General features: G+C 48.0%; 4 protein-coding genes across 4 annotated transcripts; 2 read left to right on the forward strand and 2 right to left on the reverse strand.

The window, feature by feature from the left end:
* Positions 1 to 206: 206 nt before the first annotated feature.
* On the reverse strand, positions 207 to 942 carry HOO65_070537 (uncharacterized protein; the record flags this gene model as incomplete). Its single annotated transcript, XM_071005165.1, has 2 exons — positions 207 to 610; positions 732 to 942. 2 exons carry the CDS (start codon positions 940 to 942, stop codon positions 207 to 209), a joined length of 615 nt encoding a protein of 204 aa, XP_070857255.1.
* A 2,685-nt stretch (positions 943 to 3,627) lies between these two features.
* HOO65_070538 (High osmolarity signaling protein SHO1) lies at positions 3,628 to 4,764 on the forward strand (the record flags this gene model as incomplete). The annotated part of the gene is made up of 3 exons (XM_071005084.1): positions 3,628 to 3,726; positions 3,809 to 4,096; positions 4,246 to 4,764. The coding sequence occupies 3 exons, from the start codon at positions 3,628 to 3,630 to the stop codon at positions 4,762 to 4,764; spliced, it is 906 nt and encodes a 301-aa protein (XP_070857256.1).
* A 956-nt stretch (positions 4,765 to 5,720) lies between these two features.
* On the reverse strand, positions 5,721 to 6,320 carry HOO65_070539 (DASH complex subunit SPC19; the record flags this gene model as incomplete). Its single annotated transcript, XM_071005179.1, has 2 exons — positions 5,721 to 6,104; positions 6,189 to 6,320. 2 exons carry the CDS (start codon positions 6,318 to 6,320, stop codon positions 5,721 to 5,723), a joined length of 516 nt encoding a protein of 171 aa, XP_070857257.1.
* Positions 6,321 to 7,606: 1,286 nt separating this feature from the next.
* HOO65_070540 (ATPase family associated with various cellular activities (AAA)) lies at positions 7,607 to 11,318 on the forward strand (the record flags this gene model as incomplete). The annotated part of the gene is made up of 3 exons (XM_071004825.1): positions 7,607 to 8,756; positions 8,822 to 10,114; positions 10,219 to 11,318. The coding sequence occupies 3 exons, from the start codon at positions 7,607 to 7,609 to the stop codon at positions 11,316 to 11,318; spliced, it is 3,543 nt and encodes a 1,180-aa protein (XP_070857258.1).
* Between the last annotated feature and the right edge of the window lie 5,165 nt (positions 11,319 to 16,483).

Genomic DNA, 16,483 nt, shown 5'->3' on the forward strand with positions numbered 1-16,483 from the left:
AATAATATTTCCATCTCCTGTCAGTTATCAGCTATACTCTATACAATTATACTGCTAAAACCTTAGTCTTTCGGAATACTGTAATCTGGATTTAGATACATGTAACACTGTCCACAGCTCTATTAACACAAAATCGTGCCTTGTTCAGTATAGTCATTTCCCTATCATCTAATATGGGTATCATAATGGCTTCTTTGTCTCCCCCTTCACAGCACGCTCTCATCAGCCTTTGCCCTCTCTGCTCTACGCACCTTTGCCTCAACCTTCTGCGCGCGGCCCTCCACGGCCGCTAATCGCGCTGATCCACTCAGTAATGCGCCCTGGTACCAAGCTCTAACCAGATTCTCGCTCCGTGCACGCAACTCTGCAATCTCAACGGCCTGTGACTGCTGAATCGCTTCGACAACGCGCATACGATCAATATGTTGGAGCAGGGCAGCGCTCTGTGCCGGGTCTGGAATCGGCGTATCGTTGATTGCAGAGAGTGCGGAAGATGTGGCTGGGAAAGACGATGCGGCAGCGAGGACAATAGATTGTAGCTCATTAAGAGACAGTTGGACGGGTGGTTCAGACGGATTTGAGGTATGGAACAAAGAAGGAAATGCTTTTTCTACAAACAACAAAGAAGACAGTGTGTCAGCATGTACTCGTTAAGAGCCGGAATCTGACAAAACAGGTGGCAGAAATGAGCCGCATCTTTATTAACTATTTTGATACTGGCACTGACTTACGAATGCGGAGAAGCTCGCCATATACTCTGACACGTGATACAAGGCCGTTCAGCCGTCGTTCGATCCCCTCCAAGCGCTTTGAGGCAGGCTCCTCATCGGAGCCAAGTGTAACGGCTTTTTGGCCACAGAGCAAATGCTCGACACGATTAAGCCTAGACTCGAGGGCGGAGAGGGTCCCGAGAGTGATGTCATCGAGAGCTTCGGCTGACATGGCGATGGATGAGTGACGAGTGTGAAGAGCCAATTGTGGATGTAGGAGATGAGAATTGGACGATGCAAGCAGTCGAAGCTATACTACGTAACCAGTGATTAGCAGTCTGAGGTTAGGGTTAAATGGGTTAAAAGCTGACTTATTGTGCACCATGTTGTCTTATCGATAAGATCAGCACCTATTAACTGGATGCTATTCTCAGCTAGTCAGATTCATAGCGCGCGATAGGGTTCAGGGTTGTACATAGGCCCTGATGGACGTGCGTGTTACATGTGCACAATTATGTATGGATGTTGTATGGGTTCATGCAGGATATGTATTTTCTCCGGGAGAAGGCCGCCCGGATTCCCAGATTTCCAGGCCACAGTTTCTGAATGTTTCTCGCTACGGCGGAGACAAAACAGATGAACCGTAGAGGTCTAGAGAAGCCCAGCCAGGGCCAAGATCAGTGAATTTAGTCGAGAGTTGAGGGGGAGTTCAGTTGGCATGTAAAGGAACAAAGACCTCACCATCCCCTTGTTTGGGAGCATTTTTTCATGGTGATGAAACTGGCCAGGGGCTTGGCCGGGCTAAGGTGCCCCTGCATTTTGTTTCATGGGGAAAGGGAAGAAATGAGGGTTGGTAAGAGAAGGGTCAAGAGAATAAGGGAATAGAGAAGGCGTGAGTGAAGATCAAGGAAGAAAAGAAAACTAGGAAGTCAGGAAGAACACGATAAGCCGGGCTCCGGCTTGTTAGCTTGTTTCGTTGTCGTGTTCTTGATTAGAACAGCACAAATGGGCCCTCCAGCAGGAGACGGGGTTACCGGCAAGTATGGCCAAGCCCTGCACCTGCAACTTGGACTTGGGAACTTGGACTTGGCCAAGCTAAAATGCAGGTGCAAGTGCATATTGGGTTGCATATTGGGTGCAGCTTGTGCGTGTCTACATGGTTGCATATTGCGTTGTGCAGGCGTTGCTTTGGGTTACGAGTCCAAGTTGAGGTTCCACTTGTTGGACGTGCTGGATTTGGGGTGCAAAGCCTTTTCTTTTTCTACTTGGTTCCTGTCTTCTAGACCATTTTGTGTGCTGTGGGTGGTCAAGCACAGGAGTAGACCCCTAGGAAACAAGAAGGGGTGCTCTAGAGTCTTAGGACTAGAGCTAGACTGGCTTAGCTTTATCACCCGATCATGAAAGACACCTAACCCAACGCCCTAGACCCAGTTTCTAGCACCTCCTAGCCTATATCTTAGCCTAATAACATCTAGCTCTAAGTTCTAGACTAGCCCAGTACTCCTCGGGTCCCCTGGTTTTTTCGTCCTCGCTATTTCTTTGCCCCTGGCTTAATATTTTCCCTTCACATTGTTTTCTTACAGCCAATCAGAGGTCTCACGAGAGCTGTGCCGTTCAGGGACGGGACCCACTTGTTCGATGACCAACAGGCGAGCAAGTAGAAGCACAACAAGCTACAGCAATAGTAAGGAAATGTCTCGTGAAAGAATGGGAACATGCCCTTTTTGTATTGTCGTGTTCGTGCCAAATCCGGGGTGTAGTGAAGAATTGCAGAGTGTATTTTGGGCTGTGATGAGTTGTGCTTTGCGCGTCCTCTGATGTATGCATGTACCGATGTACTATGTACTCATCATGGGTACACTGATGTACGTACCCCGTTCCTGCTGCAACTGCACGCACACCTTCCTGGTCTGTCTGTCTGTCTGTTCTGTTCTGTTCTGTCCCTTCCCATCCTATTTGGCCTGGTCCAGGCTTCGCCTCCTCGTTTTTTTTGGGCAGGAGGATTATTTTACTTTCTATATCGTATCTTGGTATCTTTGTCAAACTGTGAAGTTTTCCTCTCTTTCTTTTTCTTCTTCGGTTTTCTCTCTTATTTTTTCCAATTACGTTGCCCTCATTTTTTATCGTTCGCTCTCTTCGTCGTTCCTTCCTTTCCCACATTCGATGCTACTAATTTACTCGTGTTGAGTAATTACTAGCCCCCATCGTTACACGCTCTCTCTTTCTATTTCACTCGCTCTTGCTCTTACCCCTTCTTTCCTTAAGGCACCAAGGCCACAATTCATTATCACGAACTTTTTTTTTTACTCTGCGCTTCACATATTTGTCGTTGTCGTTGTCGTCTGTCTTTCTGCTAAACATCTGTGACCTCTTTCAATTTTTCTACTGTGCTTCTTTTTGCGTCTTGTTTTTACAGTGCACCGTTGCATTTTTATTTTGCATAAAAGTCCTCAAATTCGAACAAGCGGCACATCCAAATCCGGCCCCAGCGCAGTTTGGCCCAAACTCGGGTTTTCTCTTATTTTTTCCTCTGCTCTCTCCCTCCCTCTCGATTCGCCTGTTTCGAGATCCTTTTCTTCTTTTCCTCTCCATCGATTTCGCGTCACGGATTTCCTTCCATCATAGAGGGCAAAAAAAAGGAAAAGAAATCAGTCTTATCACTATCACATTCCAAGCAGGTCAATATACCAGGCTTCTTTCATATTCTTTGCTTTCTTCAATACCTCTATAATATTCTCTTTGCCCTTTTCTGCCTCCCTTTAGCGGTCTCCTCCTTTCGTATACATCCTCCTTCTCCTCCATAATCCTCTAAAAACAGACGTCCTTGGGCTTTCACACCAGCTTTGTTCCCCTCTTCGACTCCCCCGGCTTCATGCAAGATCATCACTACGACTCAAACTCGCCGTCCCTTCACAAGATGGAAGCTTCTCGCGCTCAGTATGGCCGTCGCGGGGGCTTCAATGTCGGAAATGTTGTCGGCGATCCGTTTGCCCTGGCCACTCTATCGATTTCTATGGTATGACAGACAATCCGATCTGACAAACTATCACCACTCGAGACAGTACGAGATGCTAACAACTTGCTCTTTCCTACCTTAGCTTGCTTGGTTCATCGTCTTTATCGCCAGTATTATTAGCCAGATCCAGACCGCCAACCGTGTCTACCCCCCATTTGCTTGGTGGACCACTGTCTACCTCTTGTTCGTCAACATTGGTGTCTTTGTTGTCATCGCTTCCGATGCTATCCAGACCTATCATGTTGCTGTCGTCGGCTACCTTTCCGCCGGACTCATTCTTGGTTCTTCGTCTGTCGACAATTTGATTTACTCGAGTCGTGGGCCCTTCCAGGCCGCTGCTGCTGGCTTTATTTTGCTGTGTATTGTTCAGGTAAGAACAGGAACAAGACCCAAACAGCCAGGCTTGTCTCTAGAGCTTGTTGCTGTCCATGTCGCACATATTTCCTCCCTTTTTGACACTTCTTTGTTGCCTTCATACCCCATCCCTCGCTTCATTGTCTAATCCGTATACCCTTTTAGATTGTCTGGATTTTCTACTTTGGATCTGCTCCCTCGGCCGTTACTCGTGCATACATCGATTCATTCGCTCTGGCCAAGGAATCCACCCTTAACCACCAACAGAACATGGCCACTTACGGCAACACTGGCCGGCCCGAAACGTCCACTTCCGTTCAGCCTCCCCAAATGTACACCACCTCCGCCCAGCTCAATGGGTTTGAGACATCGTCGCCTCTTCCCGGTCTTTCAGCTGGTGGCCGTACTTCGGTCGGCGGTTTCGGTGCTTCTATAAACAACAGCAATATAAACAAGCCCACTCCTACCGGCGCTCCCGATACTGAGGTTGTCCCACCTACCGAGTACCCGTACCGTGCCAAGGCTATCTACAGCTATGAGGCTAACCCTGAAGATGCCAACGAAATCACCTTTTCTAAACATGAGATCTTGGATGTCAGTGATGTCAGTGGTCGCTGGTGGCAAGCGAGGAAAGAAAACGGTGAGACTGGAATTGCTCCTAGCAATTATCTGATCCTGTTATAAGGAGCAGTAACCCAATAAAATGTGGGAGGAGAGAGACGATATATTCGCCATGGCTCGTCTCTTCACTTTTTCTCTCTGCCTTTCTCTCTGCCTTTCTAATTCCTTTTGTTTCTTCTACTGTTTTTTGTCTCTTCTTTTTTTCTTTACCTGCTTCACGCCTCTGCTTCCACCCCTCGCCTTTTTTTCTTCTTCCACTCCTTTGGGCTGCTGCGTGAGGTCCTCCTGGCTGTCTGTCTAAAAGGACACCAGAATCACCAGCGCCAGTTTTGATGTTTAGATTATGACCGTGTCTTGGCTTTCCTCATGTTTGGAGCTGGAGAATGGTATTTTTTTGGGTTGTTTTCTCTATTCTTTTTTTTTTGTGTCTGGCATCCAGCTGCCCCTGGCTGCTCTTTGTTTTCATTCTCCTTTGTCTTTTTTGCCTCTATGGCCTATTTTCTCCTAGTCCTGTCCTGTTTTGTTTGTTGGCCTTTGTTTTTTTTTGGGTGCTTCTTTTCTCTCTTGCGTTGTGGCTTTTTTTTTCTTCTTCTTATTTTTCCCTATCTTCTCTGGAACGTCTTCTTTTTTTTTCCCTTTGTCTGTCACGAAACTTCTTGAACATACGCTCCAACATATACCCAAGCTATTTACTTTCAATCAGTTATCATCAAAATCAGTCCTGCTGCGTATCCTTGCGATGTGTGCATTTATCCGTGCGTGCAAATTAATGTTTATTATAGCTAGTTATATCTCGTGTTCGTGTGCATGTATGTCTATGCATACTATACATGTGTGCACATGTCAACCATCTAAGCTGGACTCTAATATTTCCTCTGCTTGACCTTCCCCTGTCTGACCACCGCCACTAATTCGCTTCTGTGTTCGATGGTGCCAGCACCCCGACCCCTTCCTCAAGCCATCCATTTCGGCTGACACATGGCTTCTCACCCCACCGCTTTGCAACTCTTGGTCGCTCCTCACGCATCCAACCTCTTGCGCAACTCGCGCTCCTTTTGTAACGCCTCCAACTCCAGCCTCTCGACGCTATACTTCAACGCCTCTTTTCGCTGCTTCAGTACGCGAGCGCGCAATTTCGCCTCGCCTTCAAGTTTGCGCGCTGTTTGATTTTTCTTCTGCCCAGAAGCTGCCCCTGTTGAGGATAGGCCCCCATATGGGTCTTGCGCCGAAGACAGACGGCCTTGCTGTAGCTCGGCGCGGGCTTTGAGAGTCTCGATGCGCCGTTCCTGTCGGTCGATTTGCCGCTCAGCGCGCTCAAGTAGGGTGCGGATGGAGGGGCCGATTTCATCGCGAAGTGAAGCTTCCGCGGCAGCAAGTGTGGGCTGAGGGATGAGCTCGTAGTGCTATAGGGGATGAGAGAAGGGACGTGTTAGAAGGATGGGGTTCAGGCTCTGGAGGACTGCAAACGCGGGGGGGTTAAGACATACGCGAACGGTCTTGAGCACGGTAACCATCCGGGGGAAGTCAGAAACACCGTTGCCTAGGGTATCCACGGAGGAATCAAGGTAGCTGAGGGCTGAGCGCAACGAGGAAACACAGCCGGTATATGAGGAGGCCATCATGGGTGTGTATTGTGGGACTGTCTTGTACTATATGCGCGGGCTAGCTAGTCCCTGTTGAGCGGCAGAGGTCTATGGCGTCAACTATGGGTCCTGTAGTAGCTACTTTGAGGATGTTGCTGGGGAGGTTATTTACCTGGACTATGTTGTGTTAGTGGGGTGTAAGTAGATAGGCAAGTAGGTTGGCAAGCACACACTCAATCTTGTAATCGTGAGTTGGTAAATCCACATTAAAGTTGCACCCTATCAAAAAACCGGGAATATAGTGGCAGACAGGGGCCTATTTTTTTGTGCATCGAGTATGGCCCTATGGCGCAACGGTAGCGCGTTTGACTCCAGATCAAAAGGTTATCCGTTCAAATCGGGTTGGGGTCATTTATTTTAGGCACAGCTGCCTCGAAATCTTTGCTTTTTGACTTTTTTCTTCAACTTTCCTTCTCTCTTCTTTTTTTTTTTATATTTGTTCTTCGTGTTGAGGTTGCGACTCCCGGGCGGAGCTTGGGGGTTGTTGTTATTCTGTATCATTTTACCACTGAATAAGAGAATGACAGAAAGTGTCCGAGAAGGATCTCCTCAATCCGCATAAACCAGATATCAAATGTGACGTCAAGCCGTGAAACAACCATTATACCAAATAGGCATGTACAATACGTCCCTCGATCCAATAAACGCTAGTGTGGCCTTTGGGCTCAACTTCATCACAAGACGGATTGCTTACTGAGGCCCTGCTGCTGATGGACTAGACGCATAGCTAGCCTGGGCAAGCCTACATATGTACAGCCTGTGGCTATGTCCAATGGAGGACGCCCTTGTTGAGTGGAGGTGAGATAGGTACAGAGAGGAAGATCGAAAGAGAGAAAAACAAGTGGATGTGAACTCTGCAGTGCTGTGATCGCTATTATGCGACACAAGCATATATAACGCAAATGCATGGTTTGCTTTGCCGTTGGGCACAAATGCTACTGGTCACACAGTTTCACCTAGGTACATTTTGTATGCCACTGAAGGGAGGGTAATGCTACATAGCGAAGGCCATTGTCACATGAACTGGAATATGTGCTTGCGCCCAGGACAAGCGGGGTAATCAGACAGAAAGATGGGCAAAGAGAACAAGGAGAATAAGTACTTGAGGGGCTGCTCCATCATGGAAACCGGCTTGCTTTGAAGTCAGTTGACACAAAGGGCTAGAAGCAAGCAAATGCCAAACAAGCATCTACCTGTCATTCATCCATACATTTGAAAATCTACCTCTACAGACTGTTACCTGTTACTATTCTTTTCTAGTTATGGCTGCTGAAGCTGAAGAAGTATTGGCTACGGCCCAGTCTGGAGAAAGCCACGGCGCTAGCGATCAAATAGCCTCAAGCCCATGCATCCAGGACACTCCTACCTCAAGCACGGATAACTCCATGATCGCACCGGAGGTCGAAGCCGCCGAGATGCCGGCAAACGAGCCTGAGCCCGTCACCACCTCGCCATTCATAGTTATGGAACCCAAGTCTGCTGCCAACTACCCGCTCTTGGGCAGTGACGTCATCAGATTCCCTACCGCTACCAATGTCAAGCTACATGTCCGCCGAGTCACCTTCGAGCAGTTCAAAAACCGCTTTTGCCACGAGGATGGGCTTTCATTTGTCGAGGCTCTATATGCCGGGCCAGACTTTGCCGATGAAATGCTTACCGAGGCCATAAAGCGGGCGGAATATCGGAGATACCAAGCTGGCCAGAACCAAGGGGCAAGACTTCATCCGTTTAGCCGGAGGGAGGATGCACCCAAAGTGTTGTCTGAGAATCATCGGCTGGTTGAGTTTCGCGTCAACTCGCAACTGATTCAGTACTTTATATCGCAAGTTGCAAGTGGACATGGAAACTTGAGGCACGCTTTCCATGCCGTGGAGCCGTTTGAATTTACTATTCACATACAAAAGAAGATGCAAGCAGCTTTGGACCAGCTAAAAGCTAAGCTGCTGCCGGAGGATGAGTATAGAGGGGGCTTTGATGTTCCTTCTGAAAATCCGGATCCTGAAGCTCCATGGGAGCCCCAAGGAGTCGACGATCTGCATCAAGAGTATGTTGCACTGGTAGATAGCAGCGAGTACTCTGTAGCCTCGAGCGATATGTCGGAAGATGCAGTTTGGTGGTCGGATGGAAACATTCACGATGCCATGTTTGATTACAACCCGGCCCAAGTGGTAGAATTAGCGAACTCCAAGATCGGACTTGCACACCTCCAGGCCTATGTCCGATTCGTGGATGCATTCATCATGCCGTTGGTCGAGAGGTTCCAAGGCTCGGCTCAACCTTCTACTGGTATTGATAGTGAGACCGACAAAACACTGCCTACAACAGTCCGCTTTGACGACCTATACCATCTGTTTCAAGAAGGGGACCTTGTGTTCTCATCCAACGTCCAGAAGTGGACTTACACGCAGCAGAGTAAGTTATCCCGGGCCCAACAGACATTCATGGCGCTGAGCTAACATCTGGTTGATTATTTCTAGGAATCTCACAGGACCCTGACACTCACTTCGCCTGGCGTGTCATGGCTGTATCTCCGCCTCCATACAAATCCGACTATGAGCGCCTTGATGACCTAGACAAACAGCCACGGCTCCGCCATCGCCCTGCTGGCAACTCCCAAGCCAACGAGGATAATCTTCGCATTGACACGTACTGCGTAGATTTCGATGGCGAGACTTTTGGTGCTGTGCAGCGCACGTTTTATATCGAGCCATACTCTGGCGAGCGACAAATTACTCGGCTCAAGTGCTTTCCTGCTCGTTTCTTGCGCTATCACCAGGGCATCATATCGAACTTGGTGGCTCGTGGGTCATCGTTTCAATCATTCACTAGGAAAAAGAGCGTCCATGTCAAAGGATGGACTTTGACTCACTCGCCGCTGGGAAAGCGGTATTGTGCTGTTGGGGCTGACGACGACCTGACGCCGCTCAAGAGTCAATACGTCGACTCGCAGGTGATCCTTGCCTGTTCCGAAGCTGGCCATATGACTCCCTCATGGCGTCCAGATTTCGTCCAAAACGTCACTTACTTTGACAATGTGCATGGCGATCAGTGCCGGCAACAGCTAGACATCATATGGTGGACAGACCGCCGACGTGTGCAGCAGGTGGGAGGCGTTCTGGACTACGTTTCCCTGAGCGGTAGCAAGCCCGACGGTTATGCAATCAAAGATATCAAGACGTGTTCTTTTCTACAACACTGTCTACAATTGAGAGCTGCCCTGTTGGACTGCGATTCCTGGAAAAAGATATCCGCCGTCCCTATAAATGTGCCGTCAGAGAGCGATGTGTTGGTGCTCTTACCACGAAGTATCTTGGGATATGTGTTGGACGACCACTGCTTTACCGTTCTTGACACTACCACGCTTTACACCCCCATGGCCCGGAAGCCGGAGCAGACCCTTGAGAAGCTCATTATCCCCCCTTCTTTCAAAGATGCTATTAGCACCCTTATCGACGCTCACTTCGCCAACAGGCAGCCTAGCGAGCCCTGGGCGTGGACTAAGAGAGACACCCGAAACAGCGGCCCGAAAGATGAACAAAGGGTGGCTATTCTATTGCACGGGCCATCAGGCGTGGGAAAGACTGCGACGGCTGAGGTCTTTGCCCATAAGCATGACAGGCCACTATTTAGAGTCTCATGCGGGGGCTTGGACTGCATGTCAGAAGCGATGGAGGCTGACTTGAAGGAAATCTTCCGGCTGGCTAGCTTGTGGGACTGCATCCTCGTGCTTGAGGAAATCGAGATTCTGGCATACGCCAAGATGTACCCAAGTAAGTTTATAGGCGCGAGAGCAAACTCAGATGATGTCGGAAGAGCCCCCCCTCCCCCCCTTTCAAATAAGCCCAGTTCTAACCTTCAACTCTCATTTATGTAGATTTTGTCCGCATGCTAGAGCGCTTTGATGGCGTTGTCTTTATCACCACTGATAACATAGACGAAATTCAACCGGCACTTCGAAACCGCGTCAACCTTAGCCTCTCTTACCTAGATCTCCATCCCAAGACCACCCGGGATATTTTCAAGGCCAAAATAACTCGGGACCAGGCTAGCCCGATATCCTGGGACTCGCGAAGCATTCCGGTCCAGCTTGGGGCGAGCTTCCGTAAGCCTGAAAGCAGCCGGGGCTGGAGCAGCTGGCTCGTGAAAAGCACTGTCAAGATAGCCGAGTCGTTTGCTCGCAATGACTACCGAGCTAGAAACGGGGTACTGCCACGGCTGAGTGCCGAGCACCTTCTCATGGCTATAGAAATGGTTAGGAAAGCTGACGACCGAGTTTTGCCTGTGGAGAAAAAGGAAAACTACTCGGAAGGGGGCAGGGCGAAGAAGGTGAGAGTAGACCCTTTCCTGTTTCCAGGGAACTCTGAAGACCCGTACTTGCGCAGGGCCCCTGGGTATTATTCGTCCACTGCTCCGGGAGAAGCCGACTATTATAGAAGACCTACATGCCATGGCGCATACGGCACTAGCTACGATAGCAACGAGTTTCCACAGACTTATAACAGTGTGCTGTACGGCGGCGGCCCGGCCACGTTCCATAACCCGCCATATGAAGCCGTTGGTAGCTCGGCATACCAGTCTCACCAGCCACCACCAGCGAGCGGCTGGCAAAAGGCCAAGTCACCGGTACCAGAGTGCCATAAAGGAGTATTTGACTCGAAGCCTCCTTACGTGCCACAGCCCTGGACCCCACAAGCCTGCTCTGGCCAAATGGGATCTTCTGAGACTCTCCGACCTTTTGACCAAACGGGATCTCTTGGCCAAACAGATACGCAGCAGTCAAGAACATATCCCCGGCAATCAAATACATGGACGTGGAGGCACAATGGGGAGTCTTCGTCGGCCAATATACCAGGGACGCGGGTATTTGGTTCGAGAAGGCAAAGTGGATTTGACGCATCTGTGATTGAAGTGGCGGACGGCTATTCAGTAGATTCTGATAGCGAATCTCTGGATACGGAGAGGTGGGGAATGTGAGGGGAAGATATTGGACGTTGTTTAGCATAGGCCGCCAGTATGTACTTTGAGCTGGGTAGATATAACGATTTGGCAACGGAATTTTGTAGTTATGTCTATTAGCTATCCTGATACACTTGGTACATTAGCTACGTTGTGTAGCTGTTTTTGGATCTTCTATTGCTCAATTGAACAGAATGAGCCTATTTGTAGCTACTCAGGAACCTGTATGCTTAATGCTGGGTCTTGGAAGTGAGGTGAAGATGGCCTGGAGATGTTAGAAGGACATTATGATTAGATATTGGAGAGTTTCCACAAACGACCGACAGAAAGATTAGCTGTGGCTTACAAAAGATTGCGTGAGGAGAGAAGTATTAGTTTGAGCCTCCTCACTGCTGACTTTCCAAAATCTTTAGAAGCAGCAAAAAGAGAGGAAAGATGTGTGACTGGAGACTTGGAGACAATGCGGATGCCAAATGGAGCAAGCAGTGATGGGAGAATCATCGGAAAAGAACTTGGATGTGCAGGACTCCAGACGCTGGTATCATGAAGGGACCGTAGAATGAGAACCTGGCAACTTGAATAGAGAGACATAACGCAGGAAGGCGTGCACTTGAGACGAAACTATGAGCAGAAAACAATATTCTGAAAACTAGAACTGCAGTGATACACCATATCGCAGGCGTTGTTACCTTTCGTTTCTTTGCCTGCGGGCGGGAGACCATCTTCCTTGTGGCATGTTTGCTCTTCTACTTGTTACACAAGAAAACAATCTGGCCATTCTCGCGTGCCGCATGCCATAGCGATATCACCATAAAAGCGAGGTCCTGGCCTTATTGATATAGCGGAAGCCGCAAAGAGAATGGCATGGAGAGATGATGCTAATAGTGCGGCACAGTCACAATTGCGACACAAGGCCGGCCTTGTATGTCTAGGCTACGCAAGCCTTGCTCGTTAAGAGCGGCGAGCTAAGGCAGGATAGCTAGCGAGGGCATAGATCTTTTGCAAAGGCAGATAAAGCTGATCGCTTTTGCTGTTTAACTGCAGGATCTTATGGCCATATGTCTTGTCCCCAGCCGGGCAAAGTCGATGATGCAGATTATGCACCGGCTATATCCAGAATGCATACATGTTTATCAGTACAACCGTAGCAGCATGATGTAATTGGCCTAACAGGCACTCAATTGAGGAACAATTCAGCTTTCACCACATATGACATCACTAAACTTGCCCTACAGGACACACCATGCGGTGGTAGTTCCAGTGGCTTCACCATCTAGGCTTGGCGACCATTTGTCATCGTATTGTATACCCTTGCGCTTTAGAATGCTCCGATGCTCTGATAGGATCAAATCTAGCGCTCGAAAGATCTTCGGGGTTTCGATCCGAAAAGCCAGTCCTGCGAGCACCTGTTCCAACCCAACAGACATCGCTGAACACGCCCTTTCCCCAGCCAACAGAGCCCGAGTCAGTATCAAAGCCCAAACTGTAAGAGAAGATCTGGAGCCGGGCGTACGATTATGCAGAAGATGAGGAGCCCAATCTGGCGAAAGCATTTGGGGGAGATTTCTTTTGCAGAAATTCACGGCAACAAGTCGAGCTCCGTATCCATCGCCCTTGTGGATATCTACAACTTTGATGAGGCTGGGTTTGCGATGGGCCTGGCTGCGGGCGGAATGGTTGTCGCGGGCGTAGAAAGACGTGGAAAGGCAAAATCAGTGCAGCCTTCCGGGGGTCCGATCAAGCGCATGGGTCTTGGAAGAAGACCCTATATGTCTGATACTAACCCTAACGTTTGGGCGAACTGGATCAGGGTCAGCAATCTTGGTAACCTTGACTTAGGCTACTGACAATATCATCTACTGTGGCCCCTGAAATTGGCTACTTTGGACCGCTCGAAAAGGCAAATGGTCGAGAAATCGAGCATCTGATCATGTGCTCGATAACCTACGTTTCTAAGACTGACTTCTTTAAAGCATTTTATGCTGCCCATCAAGCCACGATGACGCAAAGGAATATCAAAGGAGAACTTAGAGGAGCCGGGTTTAATCCTTTGGAACAAGAAGGCGTCATCTCCAAGCTTGATGTGCAGTTACAGACCCCGACGGCTCTCGAGGAGGCTAGACTTCCCGACACTTAGGTCCCTAAGACACCAAAGACAGTACTTAAGGGCACCTCTCAATCTGAATACTCTGGAAGACAAATCAGGAGGCGTCAAAGTGGCTCTCTAGAATCTATTCTCAAGGGGCTCTAGTCATTTTCTAAGGGGACAAAGGCAATAATGCATCAAGTGACGTTCTTGAAGTCTGAGGACCAGAAGCTTCGAGAGTCAAACGAGACGCTTAGCAAGCAGTGCAGAGCGGAAAGAAGACAGTTACAGAATACAAGAAGGATGAATTTAGATGATGGTAGGCAAGCAATCGATCAAAAGAACATTAACACGCAGCTAGAGGCGGAATTATCGAGAGGTGGTGAGAGTCGAGGCTAGTGAATGAAAGGCATTGTAGAACATGTGGCAGAACTAGTCACAATGCAAGAACATGTCAGACTTTTGTTGAGATATTTGGAAAAGAGAATAGCAAATAGTTTTAATTGACAAGATGCTTTGTTGCTTTCTTGTAAAAGAATCTAAAATATAGGTGGTAAAAGATTGGGCGCTCGCTTATGATGTACGTTAACTATTGTAAAGCTTCCGCTATTGAAGCACTCGGGATAGGGAAAAAAGAAGTAGATGACCTGATCAAGAGTAGGCCCTTCGCTAGGAACTAAGCGCTATCAGTCTGGGGTTCGCAATTGGACATCTCCGCAATATACGGAAGTCCAGAAGGACCATCGCACACGCAGATGTCGTTCTCGATGCGGCAGTTCGTCAACTGTATAGGAGCACCATCACCATCTATGTTGGCTATATTGACAGAAGGCAGTGCAATAGCAGTGCCAGCAAGGGTGAGCAGGAAGGTAACAGTCCAGGATTGCATCTTGTTGGTTTGGTTATTGGTAGAAATGAAGTTGAGAGACTTGCGAAGACAAGAAGATCAGAAAGAAGTATCAAGTAGAAACGAAATTTCAGAAGACAGTAGATTGAGGTAGGTGTGTGGAGTTGGAAGATTGATGTAGATGTGAAGAACTAGAACAAGGACAGATTCTCATGGAGAGAGGAGAGGTCTTATATACATGCCTAGATAGACTCCTCAGCAAAACTCAACTGAGTGTGTAAACCCATCAATGCTTCTACATCGCGAGAGCTATACTGAGCAATGGACTTTAGAGCACATAGGGGTCTGTGTATAAGATTCTAAAAGTTTACCCGTTATTAGCTTTTGGCTATAATACAGTACTCGTGGGCGTAATGGATTACGTACTGGTATAGCTATCTACGCATTGTTCAACCTCCCCTTGTTAACTGAAGCTCTCTATTTTCGGGATAAATGGCCACCATTTAGGCCGGTTCACACTTCATAACGCACAATTTCTCGAGTTTCTGGCCTTCGATATATGATTCGATGGTAACATGTTCGTAATGCCTTTTTGTTTTCAGATATGTAGAGCCATCTGAATAGTGCTACGATCACCTCCATACTTTGGCCAGGCTAATTTTATCTTGCACTACTCACAGTTGACTTCACACATGCCTATACCAACCAGCAGGTGTAAACCAAGTACCTAAAGGGAAGATATCGTATGTGTCCGCAGTGCAGGCACATTAGATATCAGGCCAGATAAATAGAAGCAGTGGAAGATCGCTGGCATGCATTCCAACAGTCCTAGATTATGAGAGAGCATGAGTGTCGGTTTCACGGAGCTGGGTGATGGTGATGTATCCTGGTTATTAAGCCTCCGATTCTTAAGGCCGGCGACTAAATGCGCCCCCTTTGGATTGGCAGTTACTAGGTGGGCGGGGCAATTACTACGTGGGCGGTAATTACTACATGGGTGGTAATTACTACGTGTGCTACACGGGCATCGGAATTATGTTGGCATCGGATTTTATGCACTCTAATTAGCTAGAAATATTGCTGTCAACGTACATGTAGTTAACCCGAGCGCCGCACTTTTCTTAACCTCTCTTATAGAAATGGCGATAACAACACCACAACCCATTTAACCAATTAAAACTACTCACTATTCTCTTCCCCAGATGTCTCAATCACTACTTGACAAGTCCTTGAATAATGGCCAGGCTGGCTGCAGACACCACAACGCTGAGTACGCGATCGTGCTGACCTCCTTTGACCACTACCTGCGCATCAATATCCATCTGATCAATTGCTTCCCTTCCTTCTTGTACCGTCTTAACCCCTTTATTCTGTGGCCTAGCTCTTTTTGCCCGCCGACGCCGGCTAAGTATCTGATTTGCCTCAGCAGCTAATAGGGCAACCCGATGCATAACTGCCTTTGTGCCCTTCCCAAGAGACTTTAGGGCTTCAAGAATTCACTCTGGAGCTTTGAACGCCTTTCTGAGCCCATGACGACTATTCCGTTTGCAATCATGCCCATAAGGAAACTAGTCTCATCAATTTTATAGGTTCTTGCGGCGCGTCGGATACTTAGATTTGGGGTATTTTGAAGGGCCTGAAGGGTTCTAGCTTCAATAGTAGTATCTGAAATCTTAGGTTGTTGAGAATCCATTGATCAAATGAAAAGTTAGGTGTAGGAGGGAAAGGTGCGGCGCTCGGTTGACTGGGGCGCTCGGGCTACATGTATGTTAGTGCATGCCATGCTCTTGGGATTCCACCAGTGGTTTTATTGCAGGTTGATATTTAATAGTCAAGATTTTTGACCCGCGCATTTGACTGACCCTCCCCTCACCATAACACTTATCAAACATGTTACTTTGAAAATGCATTAATGTATGTGCATAGGAGGAAGCTGGACAAAGCCTTGCAACTCCCTTTACTTTCCCTGTTTCAACTATTTCTTAACTACCAAGTATGTCACAGTTAAGTAAAGAAAAAAAAGATATACTTCTTGCTCTTCAGGTCCTTCGAAATGGAGCTCGCAGTGCAAGAGTCTCGTTAGATAACGTATGAGAAAAGTACATCTAGCTACCTCTCGATCATCACGATCTACACTCTTTGGAAGGATCTTATTGACTAGGTTGTTAATAACCCGTGATCTCTTTTAGTAGTCATGCCCCACTTTTTTCACTATCAGAGAGAAGCCGAACCACGCTAACATCCTTTCGG

The sequence above is a fragment of the Ceratocystis lukuohia genome (genome assembly GCF_044167205.1).
Source record: "Ceratocystis lukuohia strain C4212 chromosome Unknown Supercontig7_pilon, whole genome shotgun sequence".
Classification (NCBI taxonomy): domain Eukaryota; kingdom Fungi; phylum Ascomycota; class Sordariomycetes; order Microascales; family Ceratocystidaceae; genus Ceratocystis; species Ceratocystis lukuohia.